The following is a 21300-nucleotide window of genomic DNA, read 5'->3' on the forward strand; positions in this document are numbered from 1 at the left end:
TTTATGGACCATAAAGATACTATGTAATGCACATTTATACATCCATAATATAGTCCCAGGTGTGTCTCTTAGTCATGACAACCATCACTATACCAAACTCATTGCTCAAAATCTTCAATTTAGAGCAAATTATCCTAGATACGGGATCAAATCCATTTTATATGGAACAGTTTGGTTTTTTGGTACTATATATCCAGTACCTTATGTCCATACCAATAATGGTTTTTATTGAGTCTCTTATTGAGAATCAAATTGCATGACATATTAAAATAGAATTGTAATTTACCAAAACTAAGTTGTTTTCATGCGGCCTTACACACCGCATCGTTAATTCAAATTCATCAAGCTGTACTTATAAAACTTTCTCCGTTGCAGTATGTACGTGAAACTTTGGCCGCAGCCAAATATTTCCCATCTATGCATCGGGTATGTTTTTACATACCCATATCACCACCCCAACATACTAATGGGTATTAGGGATCCCAAGAGGTAACTCTACAGGGGATTTATAAATTGCCCGTATGTTGATCACATTTGAGGATAATTCCAGACATTAGGGGGAGATTTATACCACATTAAGAATGCTAGGAATCAAAAGAGCAATCCTCACATCCACGTACCCAAAATTCTAAACCTAATCGTTTAGAATGTCTTATATTTACATCATATTACAAAGAATCTGTTAGAAATATTTACTTATAATAAGGATGTCACAAAATCCTTTTATCCTACTTATAATGCGCCCAAAAGGATGGATGTACCAATTAAAATCATTCAACTCCCACTTCCAAAGAAGATGGGGAGAAGTATGGCCGCTCCTAAGGATAATGCTCCAAGTAAGCGTCCGAGGATATCGATGACAATATCCTCCAAATCAGTAAATTCAAGCTAACCTCAAGTTGGTAGACATCCAAAATGGATGAGCATCTAAAACCCAGATCAAAATCCACCCGGATCAACGATGCACCCAAATTCTGATCCTGGGACATTGGAACACCCTGACTCCATATGGGAAATGACTCGAAGTCCAAAAGGGTTAATATTTTCACATGCTATATTAATTTTAAGAACTAAATCAATCATTTAAAGACTACAAATTATCACGACATATACTCCTCAAAGATTGCTTTTTTTACCTTACTGGATCCAGACCAAAAGTCCTAGGCAGAGTGTCTTCACACTCAAATTTGGTCAAACTAAAAGGTGGCAATTAAGGAGATTGCTCTTGTTCAACGATGAGAAGTATTACCACAATAATATCTTCCCTCACAGAGTTTCCTTTCAGAAGCAAGGTGGTGAACAATGAGAGCTTGTAGCATATAGTTTCACATAGAGACCTAGCATAGCATACCCCATAGTATATGTGAAAATGAAGTTTTCCAAATTCAATAATTGACGGATCAAATGAATTTAATAGATTCGGACGTATAAGTCCCAATGGACTTCATATTCTGAATCCAAATACAAATCGCAACATATATTGTGTATATTTAAGCATGATTGCGCATATTGATTATTTTGATATCATCATAATACAGAAATAATTATGCAATCATTTGAGATACAATTTTCATCATGTGGATTCGAGATAGAGGATTTGGGTAAGATCAAATGTTGCCTAGGCTTACAACTTGAGCACCGTCCTTTAGGGATTTTAGTGCATCAATCAGCCTATATCCAGAAAATATTGAAGAAATTCAATATAGACAAATCATATCATAACAAACCCCCGATGGTTGTTCGTTCTTTAGAAATAAAGAAAGATCCATTTAGACCACGAGATTTTGGAGAAAAGATATTGGGACCGAGGTTCCATATCTTAGTGTCATTGGAGCACTTATGTATATTGCAAATTGCACCAGGCCTGATATCGTATTTACAGTGAACATACTAGTTAGACATAGTGCCAATCTAACTCACCGTCATTAGACAGGAGCGAAGCATATCCTTAGATATCTTAGTGGCACAAAGAATCTTGGTTTACTCTTTAAGAGAAATCATGATCCCAATATGATTGGATACACGGATGCTAGTTACTTATCTGGTCTCCATCCCAAATTGGATTTGTATTCTTACATGGATTTGTACTCTTTAAGAGAAATCATGATCCCAATATGATTGGATACACTGTAGCAGCACTGTAGCAAAAGCCGGTTTTCTCTCTCCTCCCCTCACTCTCTCACTGACGCCATCACTGTTCATCAAAGCCGCACAAGCCAGTTTTCCTGGCTTCTCCCCGCGCGCTACAGTGTTTTTGCTACGGTGAAAGAGAAAAGTAGGAGAGAGAAAACCGGCTTACAGTGAGAGAGAAAAGTAGGAGAGAGAAAACTGACTTTTTGCTATAGTGTTACTACAGTGTTTTGTGTCACCGGTTGAAGCTGTCCCAAACGGGGCCTTAGTAGCCTGCACATCGTCGCTCGATCATCGTCCAGATCGACCCATCATTGTTGGACAGCGTAATCACCGGACCTCAATCATTAACGCTGCGTATACGTCTTAAGAGGAAAGATACGACGATGTCCTCAGCACATGGTCGATCTGGTGTCAGTCACTGTGTTGCACACATTATGGTACGGTGCACGAAGTAAAGGTCAAAGCCTCAAAGGACGGTGTGTGTGTGGTGTATACAATATGGGATTTCCTTCGTCAACAGAAACTGGAAGAGAATTAATTAAAACGAATGTATGATATGATATGATACAATAGCATGGCAGGATGCTGCCTACGTCACTCTCCGTAATTTTTTTAGACACACGTACACCCTTTCTTTGATACAGTTGTCGCTCAGGCAGGCAACCTCACTGCTTCCCGCCGCCGTCCTTGGCGGACCGTGAGTCATCGCCTCCTCCTCCTCCTCCGGCACTGTTAGCCGACGTCGTCGCCGCGGCAGCGCCGCCGTTGGCGTCGTGCATCTGGCCGGCTGTGGCGGCAACAGCGTGGCGGCCGACGGCGGGCGGGCGGGAGAGGAGCGACGCGGACGAGGTGGCGGAGGAGATGGCGGACGCCAGGGAGATGGGCATCAGGCACAGGCCCTTGCCCTGCAGGTACTGCATGGCCGTGCCCATGTCCTCCTCCATCATCTTCGCCACCTGATGCTCCGTCACCCGCACCCCGCCGCCGTTGCCGTTCTCGCCGCTGCCGCTCATGGTGGTAGCACCAGCACCGCCGCCGCCTTTTCCGCCGCTGTTGTTGCCGCCGCCTCTTCCATTGCTGTTGCCCTGCACGTGCGCGTGATCATGCATGCTTCTCAGAATTCAGACTACTCACGGATTATTAGCTTGCAAAGACATCTGTTATGCTGTAATGTTGGTGGTGGCGGTGAGCGACCCAGTGTCAAATGCTGCTAGTTGGTTACCTCAGATGAAGCCATGCTTGCAACCAGAGGCGCCATGCCGGCGGCTCCTCCCAGCCGGCTCATGCTGAGAACCTGCAATGCACTACGAAGTCAGCACTGGCACTGAGGATAGCGGATAGCCGGGATCAAAGACAGGTGGCTGAACTACCACTTGTCAGCACTCGGCAGCAATGTTCACAAGTAGCAGCATCACCTTGACTTGTAGCTGCAGGAACTTCACGTAGTCGATGATCTCGTCCAGCATCGACGCCTTGTCCGTCTGCAAAACCACAACCGTCCCACGTCGCCATTTCAGCGTCAATGGTCACCACACATTTCACATTTTTACACTCCATTTCTTCTTCTTCTTAACATATTACTACACGCTAACAGTAATAACAGCATCAAAATTGGCAATTCGATCCGATGACAAACAAGCCGTGCGTCACCAGGTCGATAGATCGATCGGCATGCTGGCGCCATTGATCACCCCTTCCGAAATTCGGGGACAGATTGAGCAAAACAAGGCATGGAAATTCGCCCACATATCCATTTACTGCAATCAACATAAAGTTGCTACCAGTATTATTTTCTACAGTGCACTGTGTGCACAGCACCACCAAAGCCCTGCAACCTGTGGCGCAGCGCAAGATCGACCCTAGTACTCTAGTGCGTCCAATACTCCAATCGATGAAATCAAAGTTTCAGGCATTGCAGTACAGCATATCCGGCGAATCACATCGCATGAGCCCGACAAGTCAGGAGCAGCTAGCGCTTGCTCTCAGTCTCACCTACCTGGTGCCTATCACTGCCGCTCGCTCGCGGTTGCGGTGGTGTAAACGGGCAACAGCCGCACGCGCGCGTGGGTCGGGAAAGATTCGCGCTTTCGGCGGCCCGCCGGAGGAAACGACGAGAGGGCGCGCCAAATAAAGCGGTAAAGCAGCCAAGACGACGACGGTGACGACGCGCGAGAGAGGAGAAATTAAGGAGCTAGAGGGGGGGCCGACCTTGTTGCCGTTCGGGACCAGCTCCTGCAGCGACTTCATCCGCTCCGCGATCCTCTCCCTTCGAAGCTGCATGCATGCGAAATGGATTGCAAAAAAGTTGAGAAAAATATATGTGTCGTACAATGCAAGTGGTAGGATACTACTAGGATCAAGCAATGTGTAGGGGATGATTTAGCTGGCTGAAACTCTCTGATCGTTAATGAACAATGACTGGTTAACTGTATGTCAATTTAAGACATAAGACTCTTCGAACAAAAACAATCATGTACTTGATTTCCAAGGTTGTGGAATTGAGTCCCAGCGAATGTTTGTTAAGGTTAAAGCTTTGCAATGTGTTTGTGACGTACGTGCGTTTGGTAAGGAGCTTGTTGATTTTTGCTGAAAGGCAACAATTCAGCTTTCAGACAAGAAAGGAAAAGGTGGCATACACGTTCCGCTATGCTGTGGGGGTCAGTGGCCTGCCCTCTCCTCGCCCGCTGCCGCTGCTGCCGCGGGGGTGCCGCCCCGCCGCCGGCCGATGAAGCTGCCCCGCCAGCTGGGGGTGCGCCGCCGCTCGCCGCAGGCCCTCCCAGGCTCTGCGGCGACATTGATCCACTCTGCGGAGACAGCATATATTGGTACATGAAATTAAGAAGGGTTCTTGTTCTTAGGCATATAGCTAGCTAGATGGTGAGTGGTGATCTTACTTACCTGGCCAAATTGTGGCAGCCCGGAGGCCGCGCCGTGCATCCCAAACCCGTTGAACAAGGAGTGATCACCTCCCTGGATGGACACGCGCGCGCAAGCGGAATCCATGCCAATGAAATAGTCAAAAGGTTAAGGAAAGATCGACGTGTGCTCGATCGAGGAGAAAGGAAGGAAGAATTGAGCCCAAGAAGACGACAATTCTTACGGCGGAGTTGGGCGACTTGAAGCCGCCCTCCATCTCCTCCCGAGCCGGCGCGGCGGACCGGTCCGTGAAGAGCGGCAGCGGGGAGAACCCGTTGCCCCCGCTGTCCTCGCCCCCCAGGCCGCCGTGGCGGTGCAGGTCACTGAGCTGCAGCATGACCGGGGAGGCGGAGGACTTGATGTCCCCGCCGCTGATCTGGTGCTGCCGGAGGCGGGACGCGAGCAGCGCCGACTCGTCGCCGAAGTGGTTCTGCGCGGCGGGGTCCTCGGCCGCGCCGGCGCCGGCGCCCGCGCTCGCGGTGAGTTCCCAGGGCGACTTGCCACCGGCGCCCAGGTCAGCCCACGCGGAGGGCAGCGTGGACAGCATCTGGTCGAAGAAGTCGTCCGCCTGCTGCGCCACGCTCCCGCCCTCGCCGCCGGCGATCTCACGGCCGCTCGGCTGCATGGCGTTGAAGACGCTTGTCGAGGTAACGGAGGTGATTGATTGAAGAAAGACAGGATGAGGATATCTCCTCGCGGCTTTCGGCGGCTTTATAATAGTCGGACAGTTCCAGTTTTTTTAACAACAAATTGAGCTTAGTTCGTGCAGCACGTTGGCAGTATAGTGATTGTTTTTTCTTCTTCTCATTTTTTATTGTAGGGCAAACAGTAGAGTATAGACTCAATACTCCCTCCTTCCCAAATTAAGATATTTTGACATTTCTAAATACATTATTTTTACTACGTATCTACACATAGTGTATATCTAAATGCATAGAAAAATTTTGTATCTAGAAAAGTTAAGACGCCTTATAGTTTGAATTGAAATCGACGGAGTATTTTGTTAGGAAAACCATAATTGACACATAGCTATATATATGTACTACTGAACTAGTGATCTGTCACACTCTCCGTTCCACAATATAGGGTGCAATCGCTCTCAAGTGAAAGGCATATATGGATTATGATTAGGCTTAGGGAAGACATTATTATTTGCTTTTGCAAGCGCTAGACCAATTAGACTGGTTGTACGCTTTGCACCCTGCCGGCCAGAGTTTGAACCTCCTTGGAGGCGAATTTGTTGGCCGGAGGAGGCACAATTTATCTGCACGTTGAAAAAAATCCCCTTGTCTGCCCTACGCTAAAGCACAGGTCTAAGGCCAGCCCAGCCTTACGGGAGCTGCGGTCATGGGCGGATCTATATACAAGTACAGGGTGCGGACGCACCCACAAAAATATCAAAAATCAAAGATTGTGATCAATTTTTCACCATATTCGCACCCATATAATATTTTTTTTTTCACCCACAAGGCAAGTGCACCCCTCTCGCATTTGCTCTAGCTCCGCCCCTGGCTGCGGTGCCGCTGTGTATGGGTGGGACAGAGGTTCGATGATTTTCCTGATCTGCGTGAGAAGATCTTCTTCTTAAGCACAGTGCCCGGCGCTATGTTACCCCCACGGATCGAGTTTTTTTTATTATTTGCTTTCATGGCAACCACATCCTACCAGAAAAACACATTTGTTCTGTTAGCATCAAACCACCACTCTTCATCAAAGTATCCACAAGTTCGAGGCCTATTTTACAAATTCCAGGTATTTTTATCTACATCCAGAATTCCAGATGAGGTTTTATACGAAATCTACCACAAGGACTATCTCCATAGTAATTCGTCTGGCAAGAAAAAGGTGGAAAGAATCATGGTAGGTAGATAGAATGATGCGTCGAGATTCATGAAGCAAGATGGAGATGAACGGCCAGGATAACTAGTATGGTCACATGCGCATGCCAAGAAAGGAAACATTTCCCTTGAATCAGCTAAACTCCCGCACGACATCTTGGAAAATAGAGCACACGCTATTTCAAAGGAGGCCCAAGTGTTTCACCTCAAATAACATTCACTGATTTTTTTTTTTTGAGCAACAATAACATTCACTGATTTTGAAGTGACATTTCAGCAGATTTCGAGGCACTCTACACGGATATTGACATTTGACAACGAGGTCAAGCAAGTTCTTCAGACGTTCATGTGGATCAATTAGGACACTTCATTTCTCCACGCAACATAATCCTCTACTATTTCCCAAACAATAAAGCCCAGTGTAGCCAGCAAGAATTTCACAAGAACTAGTTTGATTCCCATTGAATTCGAAGGGGGAAAAAACTCCTCTGTTGCAAGAGGACCTTAACGAAATTGAGGTCCCTAGAAGCTAGTACAACTAAACTGGTCCCTATATTCACGTTCTACATAGAAGTCACAACTCACAAGGCTTCACTGTCGAGCGGTGATTGTTCAGGTTTCATCCATGCAGTTTGACCTCATCTAGTTCTGCCCTGCACACGTGCGACATGTACATCGCAGAAGCCAGGCGTTATGACACGCACGTGCTCAGCTCCGTGCGCGCGTGCGGCGCAGAAGTAAACGACTCATCAGATGACGAAACGTATTCGGCATCCAATAAGAAACAGATCGACAGGTACATGCAGTTATATGAGCCACACAGAAGATTCAGAGACAGGATTAGACTTTAGGAATACGCCAAGGACGAACAAGGTCATTAACCACCGGGATTATTCTAATGCCCCCACTACGAGTCATGTCTCGGTGTTATCTTGTAAAATGATATCGGTTAATAATAAAAAGGATCCTATGCCTTTCTGTAGCAAAATACTCTCAGATTCTTCGATAAAGTGAAAATAACCTGTCTGATATGATTGAGAAGACCCTGCAACTTGTAAAAGTAAAGAGATGAAGACCATAGCAGTTGGAAAATGACCGAGATCAGTACCAGCTTTATGAACCAGTTTCCTCAAATTAAACGAATGGTAAAATCTGACTTGTTTGTACACATGCACCCGCCTTTTTTTAATGACGAAACCGGCACAAGACTGTACCCATTTTCACTGCATAGAGAAGGAGGTGCCCTGGGAGGCAGCAAGGAAGGGCAAAACTGAAGAAGGAAAAAAAAAACTGGAAACAAAAACAAAGAGCTGTACACAGTTGAGTATGGCATCATTGCTTACACTAACTGCGCTAATAGCACAACACAAATGGATTGGACACTCAAGTTAGCCTTTAAAAGCTTCACATCATCTAGATACAAAGTACTCCCACGTGAGATGTAAATTGTATCTTACCATGATCTCTCTTCAACACACACCACGATCTTTCCATCTCAGTTCCTACACATTCCCTATCAAAACATGTTTAATGTAGAGATAACATTAAACTCCACTGCAAAATTTGAAAGCTTGATTCTTCTCACCTCATCAAGGATCTTACCAAAATCTTATAGGCGCACAAAAACACAAAAAAAGATGGAATGATGGAGTGAATTAATCAATCAATTAGATCTTGGCTAGCTGTTGATTAGTGAGAGGCTCATATAACCCGTTGACAAGGGGCCATGAAGAGTGCACGCACGACTGCGCGGTTTGGTTCTCCCTCCCTCGTCAAGTCTAAAAAAAAGAAGAGTGCACGGGGAGTGGGGGATGACGCCCGTGAAGTCAGCAGCCAGCATTAACTGCTGACACATTCCTTTGCAGAGCTGAAGATCCAAGGGAATGGACGGATTAATAATGGAAGATGCACTAGTGGCAGGTTTAGGCCAGTCAATCCCTGCATTAACTGCACTAATCAAATCTGGTTGCAACATTAATGCCCCCTGGATTAGTTTAATTGCCTCTGCGCCCGGGCTTCCCAGCAGGCATGGATGGAGATGACAGACGAGATTAATGTCTTGTCGTTCATACTATATTGGGTTGGAGCAATTGCAGCCATGTTTCTGGTGAGTGTGGCTTTACAAGGCGCTGATGTGAAGGCTATGCTTAAAAGCATGTGAGTGCATGAGAAAGAGGACCCAGATCATAGAAGAAATTGAAAAACAAAGCTTAATAGTGCTGGAACATCAACCAGTAGTTAGTACAAACAAAAATTGTAAGACAACATAGATCAACAGCAAGCAAAATGACAGCAGTAACGTTGACCACCTGTTTTTTTTTTTCCAAAATGAAAAGAGAGACCTAATAAAGTCTAAACGTACAATATCAGCAAAACAAAGGAGGAAGTTCGCACAATTTACTCATACTAGTCTGGGTAAAGGTATAATGCTGGGAATTCTTTATGGGTAAGCGAATGTCGAGCATATATCAAAGTTCTCTGCATCTGATTTTAAGGTTTTATCTCAACTTGGAGTGATCCAATATCTTATAGAAGATGTAGAAAAAAAAGTCCATTATGCTTCTCAGAGACAGCACATTACCCCTGTGTTTGCCCATATAATCAGTAAAGTGTCTGCTTATATAATCAGTAAAGGTGAATCCACGGTATTATGATATACTGCCGTTCCGCAAAAGTCATTGACACAACAGAAAATGACATTGTTCACCAAATTCAACCACAGCATGCCACTGAACCATCAGACAAACATAAACAAGAAATGTTCAAAGTAATGCTTACCAGTGCATAGGCGATGGTGCCCACCAGAACAGCAGTTTCATATACTGTTAGGATAATTTGAGTTTATTCGACTAATGAGGCTCAAAGGTTTGGAACATCATTCTGCCATAAATGATCCAGATACAGAAACAAGGCTGTGTCAATTTCCGTCAGAAATCTTCAGAGCTAGCTGTGTCCATAATGACAAGGCAGGTTTTACCACAACAAAGCATGCTGTGCATCATTTATCCATCTCCCAGATAATGCCACTGTCCTCTGGATGCAGCAATGAACAAGAGTGAGAAGATGCATATAATATCATTAGTATGAGTACATAAACAAGTATGCAATCCTAATCCATGCTTTCTGCAGTACAACTCATAATCCAATAATAGAAGAGAACAACTCATAAACTTTCCCAGATACAGTCCTGAGGTACGAAAATCAAGTGGGCATGTGATCTTGCTCCTGCTATGAAATGCAGGAACATACCTTTGATCTTTTTGTTTATCCAAACCTCAAGAAGCATCCCTGCACCAACGCCAGCAGCACATACAGCACCATAGATTGCCAGTGCAGAAGGCCAAGACCGCCGAGGGAGAAAATAGCAATCAGGGACTTGTCTGATTTTCTTTGGGAGACGCTTCTTAACAATTGGTTTGCTAGATTCAGTCGTCACTGCACCACCCACAGTCTTCCAGTCCACATTCTTCAGCACATCTTTTGAGTCTTCAGCGGCCATTCTGAAACTGTATGTATAAATGTTAACCAGAATTCCAGGAACAGACATGTAGGACAGTCACACAATAGATGTGCCATTCCGAAACTGTATGTATAAAGTTATTCAGAACACAAATAGCACATGTAAGATAGACAGATAGTCACGCAATAGCAACACATTCTCCTTTTTTTTTTGGCAAGGGAATATCAATACATTCAATTCTTCAGGATATGCCTCTGTACAAGTTTGCAACATATTCTAAGGCATGGGTTTTGGTGGTTTTGGGGTGACACATAGGGTAACATATTCTAAAACACAAACATAGGGAGTGGCATATACTTCAAATTCCCCATATATGCAACATCCTGGTTACTGCCTGAGATATAAGAAGAAATGTTACAACACCCCGATTACCGCCTGAGATATAAGAAGAAATGTTACAAACAAGAGCATAAGCACGGGATTGCAGCTAACATATCTGAACAAATCACATAGTCAATTGATCCAGGTGCAGTGGCAACTAGGGCTTATCAATTAATGCCACATAATCCAGCACCACAAGTCAACACGGCATAACTTATATAACAAGCTTAAGATGAACACAGCAGGATTGATACGGAAAGGACAGGGATAACAACAGCCCGAATAACAGATTACAGAATCAGTACAAGGTTCCATATTTCATTCCTTATCAATCGATACGGGTCTCTTTTGTTTCAAAAAAAAATGATACGGGTCGCGCAATCCATAAACACCCGTTATTCAGCTACGCACTTGATGACGAATGGAAGAGGCCAATCCAACGCATGCGCAGCTATACACTTGATCAGCAAGCGCGGCAGGAGCTTACACACCGTTCCCGGAGCGGAACCCAACCAACACTTGTTAACCAGACAGGACAATCAGAGGAAGAAATTCTAACGGTCGACTAGAAGTGTAGTAGGGCTAGTGGCCAACCGATGGGGAAGCGAGTAGCACCGGAATAAACGGAGCGTAAGCGAGAAGGAGGGGAGATGGAAACGGGTTCCAGTTACCGCGTGGTCCGGGGTCAATCGATGCGGCGGCGGCAGTGGACGAGGCGGGGCGGCGCCACGGCGGGGAGGCGGCGGGGAAGGCGGAGAAGCGTGACGGTCGACGAGGGCAGGCTCGCCTTTCATGGGCCGTTCATGTAGTATTCTAGTGGGCCGGTTGCCTTGTAGGTGCGGCAGCGAGCCAGAGGAATCGATCAGTGGGCTCTATGGGGCGCAAATAAGAAAAAAATTCACATTACCTCCTTCAAATTTTTAAGTCTACCTTTTCTCCCTCTCCAAAACCAGATAAACCACCTCCATCAATACCTTCCCCACCGGTTATAAATGATATTTAAAGATGGTTTTATCTTTTTTTTTTATTTCAAATAAATCTTTAAAAAATTATAGTAAATTACAGAAAAATCATAAAATAAAAAATCTAATTTTATTAAACACCACGTGAGTAGATCTTATATAATACTAGGCGAGCTGACGCTGCGCCCGTATAACATCGGAGCGCTGTGTTTGCGTTATTTTCTGGGGCCATGCGTGTTTTAGGTTCGGGATATGAGGCAACAAATGCTTTGCATTGCCTGACCTTAGTAGACTGACAACGTTGCTAATTTCCCCACTTCAAACATTTTTAAAGCAAGAACATATGATGCCTAATGCTCAAATACCATCACACGTACAGTTTTAACACATCTGAGCAAAAAACGGGCCTATGAGAAAACTGCGACATTTTAATTTCAACCATCCATTGGCAATTACATTTCGTATGGTGAGAGCATCAAGATAAGACTGATAGCAATCACAGTAATAACTTAAAATCACACAAAATTGTAGAGGCTAACCAAAAGCTTTACAATTATTCTCTTATACTCTTCGAAAAATAAATTACCAAATGTGCTATACACCCTTTACTGATTGTTTGTATTGAGAGGAAACCACATCCGAGCTTTAGTCAATTTGGTCTGCTGCAAAAGCAAAGATGAGAGTAATTTAAGAAATGGGCTAATCATTATAAATTAAAGTCATGTCAATGGTAGAATAAATTAAAGTCATGTCAATGCTAGAAGGGTAGATCAAACCATGAAACATTTACCATCATGCAAAGTAAACAGCTAAGCATAACCCATAATCCAGTGACATCCGCGTTTAGGGGCATGAAATCTTTGGCACACAATACCCTGGAGAAGAGTGGACATATAAAGGTCCCTTTCAAGATTCTGCTTGAACAACTATTCCAAAAATATCACTTCAATACATCTACAGGTTTGTTGCCACCTAGATATTACGGTAATTCTCCCAAAGTGGAATGCAAAATTAAGCAGATGAAATAAAAAAAAAAGTTTTCACTAAACTGTTGGGTTTGCAATACCGCATCGTCTATAAACCGGGCACTGACAATCGAGTTGCAGATGCACTATCTCACCTTGGCCACCCAGAGGAGCTGTCTGCGGTGTCAGCTCCAGTGCCCTCCTGGCTCGACGCCATCATCCATAGCTAGAACTCTGATGCTCGGGCTCAGGAGCTATTGACTAAGTTAGCTATTTCTGAAAAATCTGAACCTCACTTCTCTATGCACCAAGGGCTACTTCGGTACAAGGGACACGTTTGGGTTGGGACTGATGTGATCCTCCAACACAAGATTATTGAGGCTTTCCATTCTTTGTTAGTGGGTGGCCACTCCGGATTTCCTGCAACCTACCGTCGTATCAAGCCACTCTTTGCCTGGACAGGTCTGAAATCCTCAGTTCACCAGTTTGTTACTGCATGTCCTACTTGTTAGCAGGCCAAGCCCGATCACGCCAGGTACCCGGGTCTTTTTCAGCCTTTACCGGTTCCCACTATGGCGTGGCAAAGCATTTCGATGGACTTTGTGGATGGACTTTCACCGTCTGGGGGCAAGAATTGCATTCTAGTGATTGTGGATCGTTTTTCCAAGTATGCACACTTCATCCCAATGGCTCACCCATTTACTGCTCTTACAGTGGCCAAGACATTTATCACCAATGTGTACCACCTCCATGGTCTGCCATTGTCCATTGTTTCTGACCGAGACAAGGTGTTCACGAGTCAGCTATGGCAAGAGCTCTTCCGTTTGGCTAGCGTCACTCTCAAGATGTCTTCTGCTTACCATCGACAAACCGACGGGCAAACGGAGCGCGTGAATCAATGCATGGAAACGTTATTGCATTGCTTTGTCAATGCCTGTCCAGCTAAGTGGCTCGATTGGATTTATCTGGCCGAATATTGGTACAACACCACATGGCATTCTTCGCTGAGCTATTCACCATTCTTTGTTCTCTATGGTCATCATCCTCAGCACTTTGGGATCTATGAAGACAGTGCAGTTTACTCAGTCTCTCTCGATGATTGGATGAAGGAGAAGTCCCTGATGAACATGCTCATTCAGCAACACCTCGCTCGGGCTCATAAGCGAATGAAGACATAGGCTGACAAATCTCGCTATGAACGCCAATTCGCAGTCGTCGACTAGGTGTACCTCAAGTTGCAACCATATGTCCAAGCATCCTTGGCCCCGTGCGCTAATCAAAAGCTAGCATTCAAATTCTTTGGCCCGTTTCAGGTCATTGCCCGTGTGGGCGACGTCGCATACAAGCTCAAGCTTATGGAGGATTCAACTATCCACCCCGTCTTCCATGTGTCCCAGCTCAAGATGGCGGTGCCTACATCTCACTCGGTGGCTGATCTCCCCAACACTCTCGATGGGCTGTAGATTCCAGCGAAGGTCCTACAGCGGCGCGTCCACGCCACCGACCACGACATCGTGCCGCAGGTGCTCGTGCAATGGTCAAATCTTCTGCGTTCACTAGTGTAACACCTCGGTGTTAAGCATGCATTACCATTTCATCCCATGAGCATAATCATCATCACCTCATGCATAAGCATCATTCATGCATTTCATTTCGAAAGAAATGAAGTATCATTTCATGCGGTGCTTAAATTGATTGAAATTCATTTATGTTTCAAACAATGTGAAATGCCATGCTCATATTTGGATGCCATGATTTCTTGTTTTGATCGCTAAGATAGCTTATAAATATTTAGGATACAATTTGGAGCAAAGTTCATATTTAAATTTTTGCCAAATTTTGCTTTTAAAAATAAGTCTTCAAAATTAGGGTTTTGAATTAATATTGATTTTTATTTTGTAATTCAAAATCTATTTGGAATTTGACTTTGGTCATAAAAGCAAAGTTGTAGATCTTGAAAAATGGAACAACTTTCATTTTTACACCAACTTTTGAAACTGCTTTGAAATTGCTCAAAATTTATATTTATTGAAATAGGAATAGAAAATAATTTGGAAAAAGATCATTTCAACTTGGTGGGCCTCGCGCCTCGCTTCCTGGCCCAGTCCGCAAGCCGGCCCGGCCTGCCCCGCGCCTCGCCCGCTCGCCAGCGCGTCGCGCCCGACCGGCGTCAGGCCGCGACCACCACGTGGCCGCCGAACGCCGGCGACGGCGTACGGGTGGCACCCCGGTGGGCCCGGCCACGCCACGCGCTCGCCTTCACCTGCCCGACCGCGCCGCGCTCCTCCCCACTCCACCACTTCGCTCTCTCATCTGCCAGCGCAAGCAGCAGCCGCAGTGCTCGCCTCCGCCACCGCCCGCACCAGCAGCTCACCGGAGTTGGCCGTTCTGGCTGCTCCAGTTCGCCTGAGCTAGCTCTGTCTCGCCCTGAGCACCGCCTTCTCCTCACGCACCTCGTGCTCGCCTCGGTAAGCCATGGGAAGCTCCCCTTCCCCGGGAATCCCTTGCCGGAGTCATGGCCGAGCTCGCCGGAGTACTTCGCTCCGTGGACCTCGCCCCTCCGTCCTCCTTCTCGCTCTCCCTTCACGCACACGAGCACTGCCTGAGCTCGGTGAAGCTCCCACGCCACCTCTCGGTCGGAGATGGCCGGCCGACGGTGAGCCGCACCACCACGCCGCCATGGCCGCTGGCCAGCTCGGTCTCGAGCTCCTCCGACCCTACCGCTTGCACTGCCGTGTCCGCCTTGACAAGGTGGTCACGTTGGTGGTGACCTCGTCGCCGGCCACCTCGCCGACGGCGAGCTCACGCCGGTCAGCGCAGCCTCCTCTGCCTCAGGGGCTGGCAGGTGGGGCCCGACTGACCCGCGGGGGCCACTGTCAGCCGTAGGGGTGCACGCCTGGGTAGAAATCCGGGTGGATCTAGCAGTTTTGAACATGGATTTTCAGAAAGAATTTAAGAAATGATTTTCAGATTTCTATTTAAATGCTTTGGGAATTTATAACTTGCTCAAAATGGCTCCAAATTTGTTGAAACAAATTTTGTCGTGTTCCTTGTCACCAGATCTACATGATAAAAATATTGCATGTCATTTTTGAGATACTTTAGTGTAGATCTTTATTTAATTCTTGATATTGCTGATATCTTGTAAAATGTGTAGTAAATTCTATATGTATCAGAAAAATATGATTACAAATTGGTTGATCTATTATTGAGATATACTTTCTGTGAAAAATATGTGTCATGCCTGTTATGTGGAAAAATATGGCTAGGTAGGTTATGTGCATTAATTGCTGATTTCTTGTAAAATCGCTAGGGCTAAAAATATGAATAATACATGTAGGTGAACCTTTTTGTACAGTGATTGTATGCTATGAAGATCATGGGAAAAATACCAAATCTGTTGTTTGACATTTTTCATAGTACAAAGTATTTTCATGCTCAATTATCCACCATAGCTTGTCATTTTTGTGTAGGTTGTTATACTTATCTAAATGCAATGAAAATTTTATGGTAGTCTACTTAGAGTAGTACTATGCTACTGCAATTTTCTTAGATTTTTATGAGCATCAGAAATATATGTTGCTGTTGTAGCCCTAGTTTAAAATGAAATAAACAAATCTTCTTTAACGCATGATTAGTTAATAATGTTTGCTTTGGTGTATCTTTGAAGCATCCTAGATTGCTGTGGTGACTTGGCATGTTAGTACCGTGGTTGCAGTAGTAGTATAGTAGTACCTGTTCTTGGATGATGTTGGCTACCTTGTAGAAGGGCTTTACTTCTACTATGCCCAATATAGTTGAACATGTTCATCTACATTTCATGTATCATGATCATTACATGTCATCTCTTCGATGCACCTATGCATTAACACTCATACATCTACATCATACAGGATCGCAGGAGGAGTTGCTAGCAGTAGTTCAGGAAGAGCAGACCGGGACAGATCCACAAGAAGTCCAGGCACAGGAGGTGCCAGAGGAAGAGGAGTTGGAAGAGGACTTGCCCAAGTGCGTGGATCATCAACCTAGTTCGTTTGAACGAGGCAAGCCCCGGAGCATTCTAAGTCTTCTACTTTATAAAAGCAATTCTTTCTATATATATGAGTTTATATATTATTGCATTAAGTGGTAGGAGTTGATTGAAACCGTTGATGCATTTATTACTATCCTTGCCTACCTTACTACCTTGTTACCCTGTTAGGTCAGGATCGAATAACTGCTTAGCCTTCCTTAGACCGGTAGCGATCGGTGATAATCCGATCACCTACATTATAGGTGGTTACTGGAAGAATTTAGCTATAGAAAGAATGATATCCTAGAATTAACCATGTGTGATGGATAATTGGAGACCGGATAGAAAAGTTGGAGGCAACTAGACAGGGTTCTGGGGTGCTGTTAGTTTCCATCTGTGTCGATTAAAGACCGATCGTTGCTCGTCCCTCTTGTCATGTTGAACGTATGCCTCACATTTAGCTGGCCGAATAAAGTACCTTTCGACCACGAAGCTAGTGACACTATTTGAGCCAGGATAAACCTGGATTGGTAGACTAGTGCTGAAGGGGGTATGACGGGGACGCGAAGAGTGAGCCCAAGGTGCGTCCTGGCAGTCGGGCAGTCCCTGGGTAGTGCGGTCCCGACAGTTATCCCACGGCTACTTGGAAAGTGTCATTGGTGATCTAAGCGACCTTGACGGGGGAAGCGTAGTTTGTGTGAGGAATAAATCACCAGCTGGTTAGGAATCGATTCGAATCGCTATCGCTCCTGGATAGTGAGCACTTGACTCGAGCTACGACATCATAGTAATTATTATGGAACAATGATGGTTATCTAGATGGTATGGGATATGCTAAATCTAAATTGGTAACTGGATGTTATTGGTTAATCAAGTGATTGCTATAGTATAGGTGCTTACCTAGATGGATAGGTTATAATAAAGATGATGCAAAGTACTTAAAATGGTTTCTTCATGATAGCTTATGCTTTTCGCAAACCAGTCAGCTAGCCCACTAAAGAAAGCCTTGCATAATCCTTGGTGTTGCTTTATTTTGGTTTAAGATGGGTAAGTCTAGCTGAGTACCTTCTCGTACTCAGGGTGTTGTTCCCATTGTTGTTGCAGATAGTCAAATGTACTATGGCTATTGCATTAACTGCCTGTACCCGGTGATGGGTGACAACTAGGACCAAGGGCAATGGTCACTCCGTATCTCTCCTCTGATGCTTTTGTTGGAAATGGCTACCTACTGGCACCGTATTGGAACTAAAAGTGTGTGTGTGACTTGAAACTATTTGCTTCTGCTATTTTAGATTGAACCTGGTTTGTAATAACTTTATATTCTAAACTCTGATGTATCCTACTGTCATTGCGAACTTTATGTAACATGTGACGGTACTTACTAAACTTGTACGATCTTGGTTTGTATGTCGATTGGTTTGAAATCCTTCGTGGTTTCACGGACTACCGGGTTATACGGGCTTAAGTTTGCTAAATTATCTGCTTCGGCGGAAGATTTCTTTACTTAATCTCGTATAATTGGTCGGTTCTGTTACTTAATCTCGTATAACTGGGCTTACGCGTGTTTGTATGAAGGTATCCAATGTGTGGGGAAATTCTGTCCTGTGGTGACGATGCCATTAATAGGACGATGGTTCGGGTGGTTGCTACCGTTGTACGCGTATCTGGGGATGTGTGTAGAATGAGTAGATTACTTTACTGCTTTCATGCATATTTTTCATACTGTTAGGGTTTGGGCTAAAGTGGATCTTTTGTAGGTACATAACAGCGCTATCGTATAGTACGTATTAGCTACGTCATCAGAGACCGTTGTATGCCACCGTCTATGCCGCTAGCAATTGTTATTTTTCCTAAGTTTGTGAGAACGTACGGAACGTGCATGCATCATGTTGTTACATATCATTCATGGCATTGTTCCTCCCCTTATAAGTTGATTATCTCATTTTGATAAAAAAATGACAACTTAAACTTGTTCTCACGTGAGTAATAAAATAAATTTGCTACAGATGGCACGCACAAATCAGACTACTCGCAAGTCCACCAGAGGCAGAGCTCCTTGCCATCAGCTTGCTCCACGTACCCGCCAGTGCCACATGTTTCTTGGAGAGTTTGGGATGCCTACACTCTTGTGGAGAGTGCTCAGCTATGTATGCTATCCTGATGGAATGGAGCCCCGCTACTTCTGGACAAATGAGCAGTTGGGAGAAGGTCTCTTGGTTACTGTGGAGGCTGTTGTTCATCCCCGAGGTGACGGTTCTGAGTGGACTGGTTGGCATTATGAGTCAACTGGCAGGACCGCTGAAGAAGTAGCTGACATGGTAGCCTTTGGGATACTGAGGGATATCATGGATCATTTTCCTTAGGAGTTGGCAGCTGCTTTAGTTGGAGTCTTTCCAAGGAGCAACCCCTCCACTGACTCATGGCAGCAAGCGAGAGGAAGATCTCTGGAGATTGGTGCAGCAGAAGGACAGAACAGTGATAACCTAGCCACGAGCGCCATGTTCGCAGTGATGAAGGCTTTCAATGGAGTAGAAGGTAGCCTAAGACGTGTGTCTAGTGCTCTTGGTCATGCCTGAGATGACCGACGTCAGCTTTAGAGGAATAACGACGCTGAGATTGAGAGGCTCAGTGCAGAGATGGCCTAGTTGACTCATTAGAGGGATCAGACGACCTAGAGGACTAGAGCCTATGAGGGAGACGTGCGTGCACTGAGAGAGTAGGTCGAGCGTCTGACCACCGCCAACAGGAACGCTGAGCGCATGTTGATCCATGTGCTCCACTAGAGGAATGAAGCCTGGTCCACAGAAGATGTTCTGAGAGCTCGACAGGTTGAGCTAGAGTAGCAGCTGGCCAATGCAAAAGAGTACAATGACAACCTACATAAGGAGGTTCATCAGCTGAATAACCAGCTCCACCCTTACGTTCTGCCTGGAGCCGCAGAGATGGATCTCGATGAGGACGAGGATCCCGAAGAGCCTGAGGCACTAGCTGATGACGACGACGATGATGTAGATAGTGACGATGTCGACATCTCCGACCTAGACAACGACCACGATGAGTAGGCTAGTAGTTGTTGCACTAGCTACTAGGGTTTTGTTTGCGATGACCTTTTGCATGGTTGACATGTCTGGCATGTACTCATGAGTAGAAAGACTAAGACCTTGATGTAATGTTGGAAAACTTGGATGTGCTTGTGGCGATATCTAAACGTCAAAAGTCCAGTGTATGTATGCTGGCAATTTGGTTGTATTGGACGCGATGTGTGCGTTTCAGTAATCTAATTAGTAATGTTGTGTTAATTGGAATGGCTTATTGTGCCCCTGTTTTATTGTATGAATTTATTCTCTCTAGTGAATTCAGTACGACATAATTTTTCATTCACCTATAATTTCTACAACATCGCCTAATAATTACTGTTGCTGAAATATGCAGATGCCGAACACTCATCGTACCGTGTATGACGTGACTGAGGCAGGTGGCAGTGCCGCCGGGAATGAGAACCGTGATCCACCACCACCGCCTCCTCCTACACCGTACACCGCGGAACAGTTCTTCGCACAGTTCCTTGGAAGTCAGCGCAACATGGAGGGCATGCAGCAGAACATGAAAGCTGCATTGCGCCATATTGCTGACAACACCCACCGTGGGTTAAAGCTAGGTGGACATGAAGCAAATCAGCATAGCAGTTTTAAGGACTTTATGGACACCAGACCACCAATTTTCAAGGAAGCGGCAGAGCCCTTGGATGCAGAAGAGTGGATAAACACCATGGAAGATAAGTTTCACGTTCTAAGGATGACAGAAGTATTGAAGATAGAGTATGGAGCTCATCAGCTGCAAGGCCCTGCAGGAATGTGGTGGAAGCACCACCGCACCACTTTTCCTCCCAATGCCCACATTACTTGGAGGGAATTCACTGAGGCCTTTCGTGGAGTTTACATTCCCCCTGGTTTGACCGAAACAAAGTTTGGAGAATTTCTAGCACTGAACCAAGGCACCAAGACTGTGACCCAGTATCTACATGCATTCAATAATCTTAGTCGCTATGCCTCTGACATGGTGAATACCGATGCCAAAAAGATCGCTAGTTTCAAGAGAGGTCTGAATCCCAAGATGATGAAGCACGTGGGTACCAACACAAGAACTAGTTTCAATGACTTTGTTAGTGACTGCTTAAAGCAAGAAAAGAACAACAATGTTTATGCTACATCTAAGACTCGCAAGAGGGCTTTTGAGTCAGGTCCGTCCCAGCCAAGGGCCTCGATGGCAAATCATTCTGCGTATCGTCCGCCTACCCCTGGTGCAAGGTTTAGGCCACCCCAACGGAGGAATCAGAATGCCCAGCAACCTCAGAGGAACCAGAAGACATTTAAGATAGCGGTGCCACAAGCCAAGACCGAACAAGGCAGTTCATCTGGAGCTGCTACTCAAGTAAGAGGACCGTGTTTCAACTGCAATCAAACTGGGCACTTTGCGAAGTTTTGCCCATATCCCAAGAGGCAGCAGACTCAGTACCAAGCTCGTGTGCACCACACCACCATTGATGACATCCCAGAAGGAGAGCCTGTGATAGCCGGTATGTTTTCTATCAACAATCATCCTGCAGTCGTTTTGTTTGATTCTGGATCATCGC

At 45.3% G+C, this 21300-nt stretch overlaps 2 protein-coding genes across 4 annotated transcripts; both read right to left on the reverse strand.

Annotated features, from left to right (window-relative positions):
- Positions 1 to 2667: 2667 nt before the first annotated feature.
- Positions 2668 to 9754, reverse strand: LOC136521709 (bHLH transcription factor RHL1-like). Of its 2 annotated transcripts, XM_066515473.1 has the most exons (8): positions 9666 to 9754; positions 5234 to 5668; positions 5032 to 5103; positions 4770 to 4937; positions 4342 to 4407; positions 3549 to 3614; positions 3356 to 3427; positions 2668 to 3218 (listed from the first exon to the last, which is right to left on the reverse strand). In XM_066515473.1, exons 2-8 carry the CDS (start codon positions 5594 to 5596, stop codon positions 2799 to 2801), a joined length of 1227 nt encoding a protein of 408 aa, XP_066371570.1. In that variant the 5' UTR covers positions 5597 to 5668; positions 9666 to 9754; the 3' UTR covers positions 2668 to 2798. The 2 variants fall into 2 exon arrangements, with proteins under 2 accessions (XP_066371570.1, XP_066371569.1); XM_066515472.1 differs by lacking the exon at positions 9666 to 9754 and having other exon boundaries at positions 5234 to 5894.
- LOC136521710 (uncharacterized) lies at positions 8072 to 11526 on the reverse strand. Of its 2 annotated transcripts, XM_066515474.1 has the most exons (4): positions 11400 to 11526; positions 10137 to 10393; positions 9865 to 9920; positions 9665 to 9767 (listed from the first exon to the last, which is right to left on the reverse strand). In XM_066515474.1, the coding sequence occupies exons 2-3, from the start codon at positions 10384 to 10386 to the stop codon at positions 9886 to 9888; spliced, it is 285 nt and encodes a 94-aa protein (XP_066371571.1). In that variant the 5' UTR covers positions 10387 to 10393; positions 11400 to 11526; the 3' UTR covers positions 9665 to 9767; positions 9865 to 9885. The 2 variants fall into 2 exon arrangements, with proteins under 2 accessions (XP_066371572.1, XP_066371571.1); XM_066515475.1 differs by having other exon boundaries at positions 8072 to 9920; positions 10137 to 10387; positions 11400 to 11492.
- Positions 11527 to 21300: the final 9774 nt, after the last annotated feature.

Source organism: Miscanthus floridulus, chromosome 18 (assembly GCF_019320115.1).
Source record: "Miscanthus floridulus cultivar M001 chromosome 18, ASM1932011v1, whole genome shotgun sequence".
NCBI classification, from domain to species: domain Eukaryota; kingdom Viridiplantae; phylum Streptophyta; class Magnoliopsida; order Poales; family Poaceae; genus Miscanthus; species Miscanthus floridulus.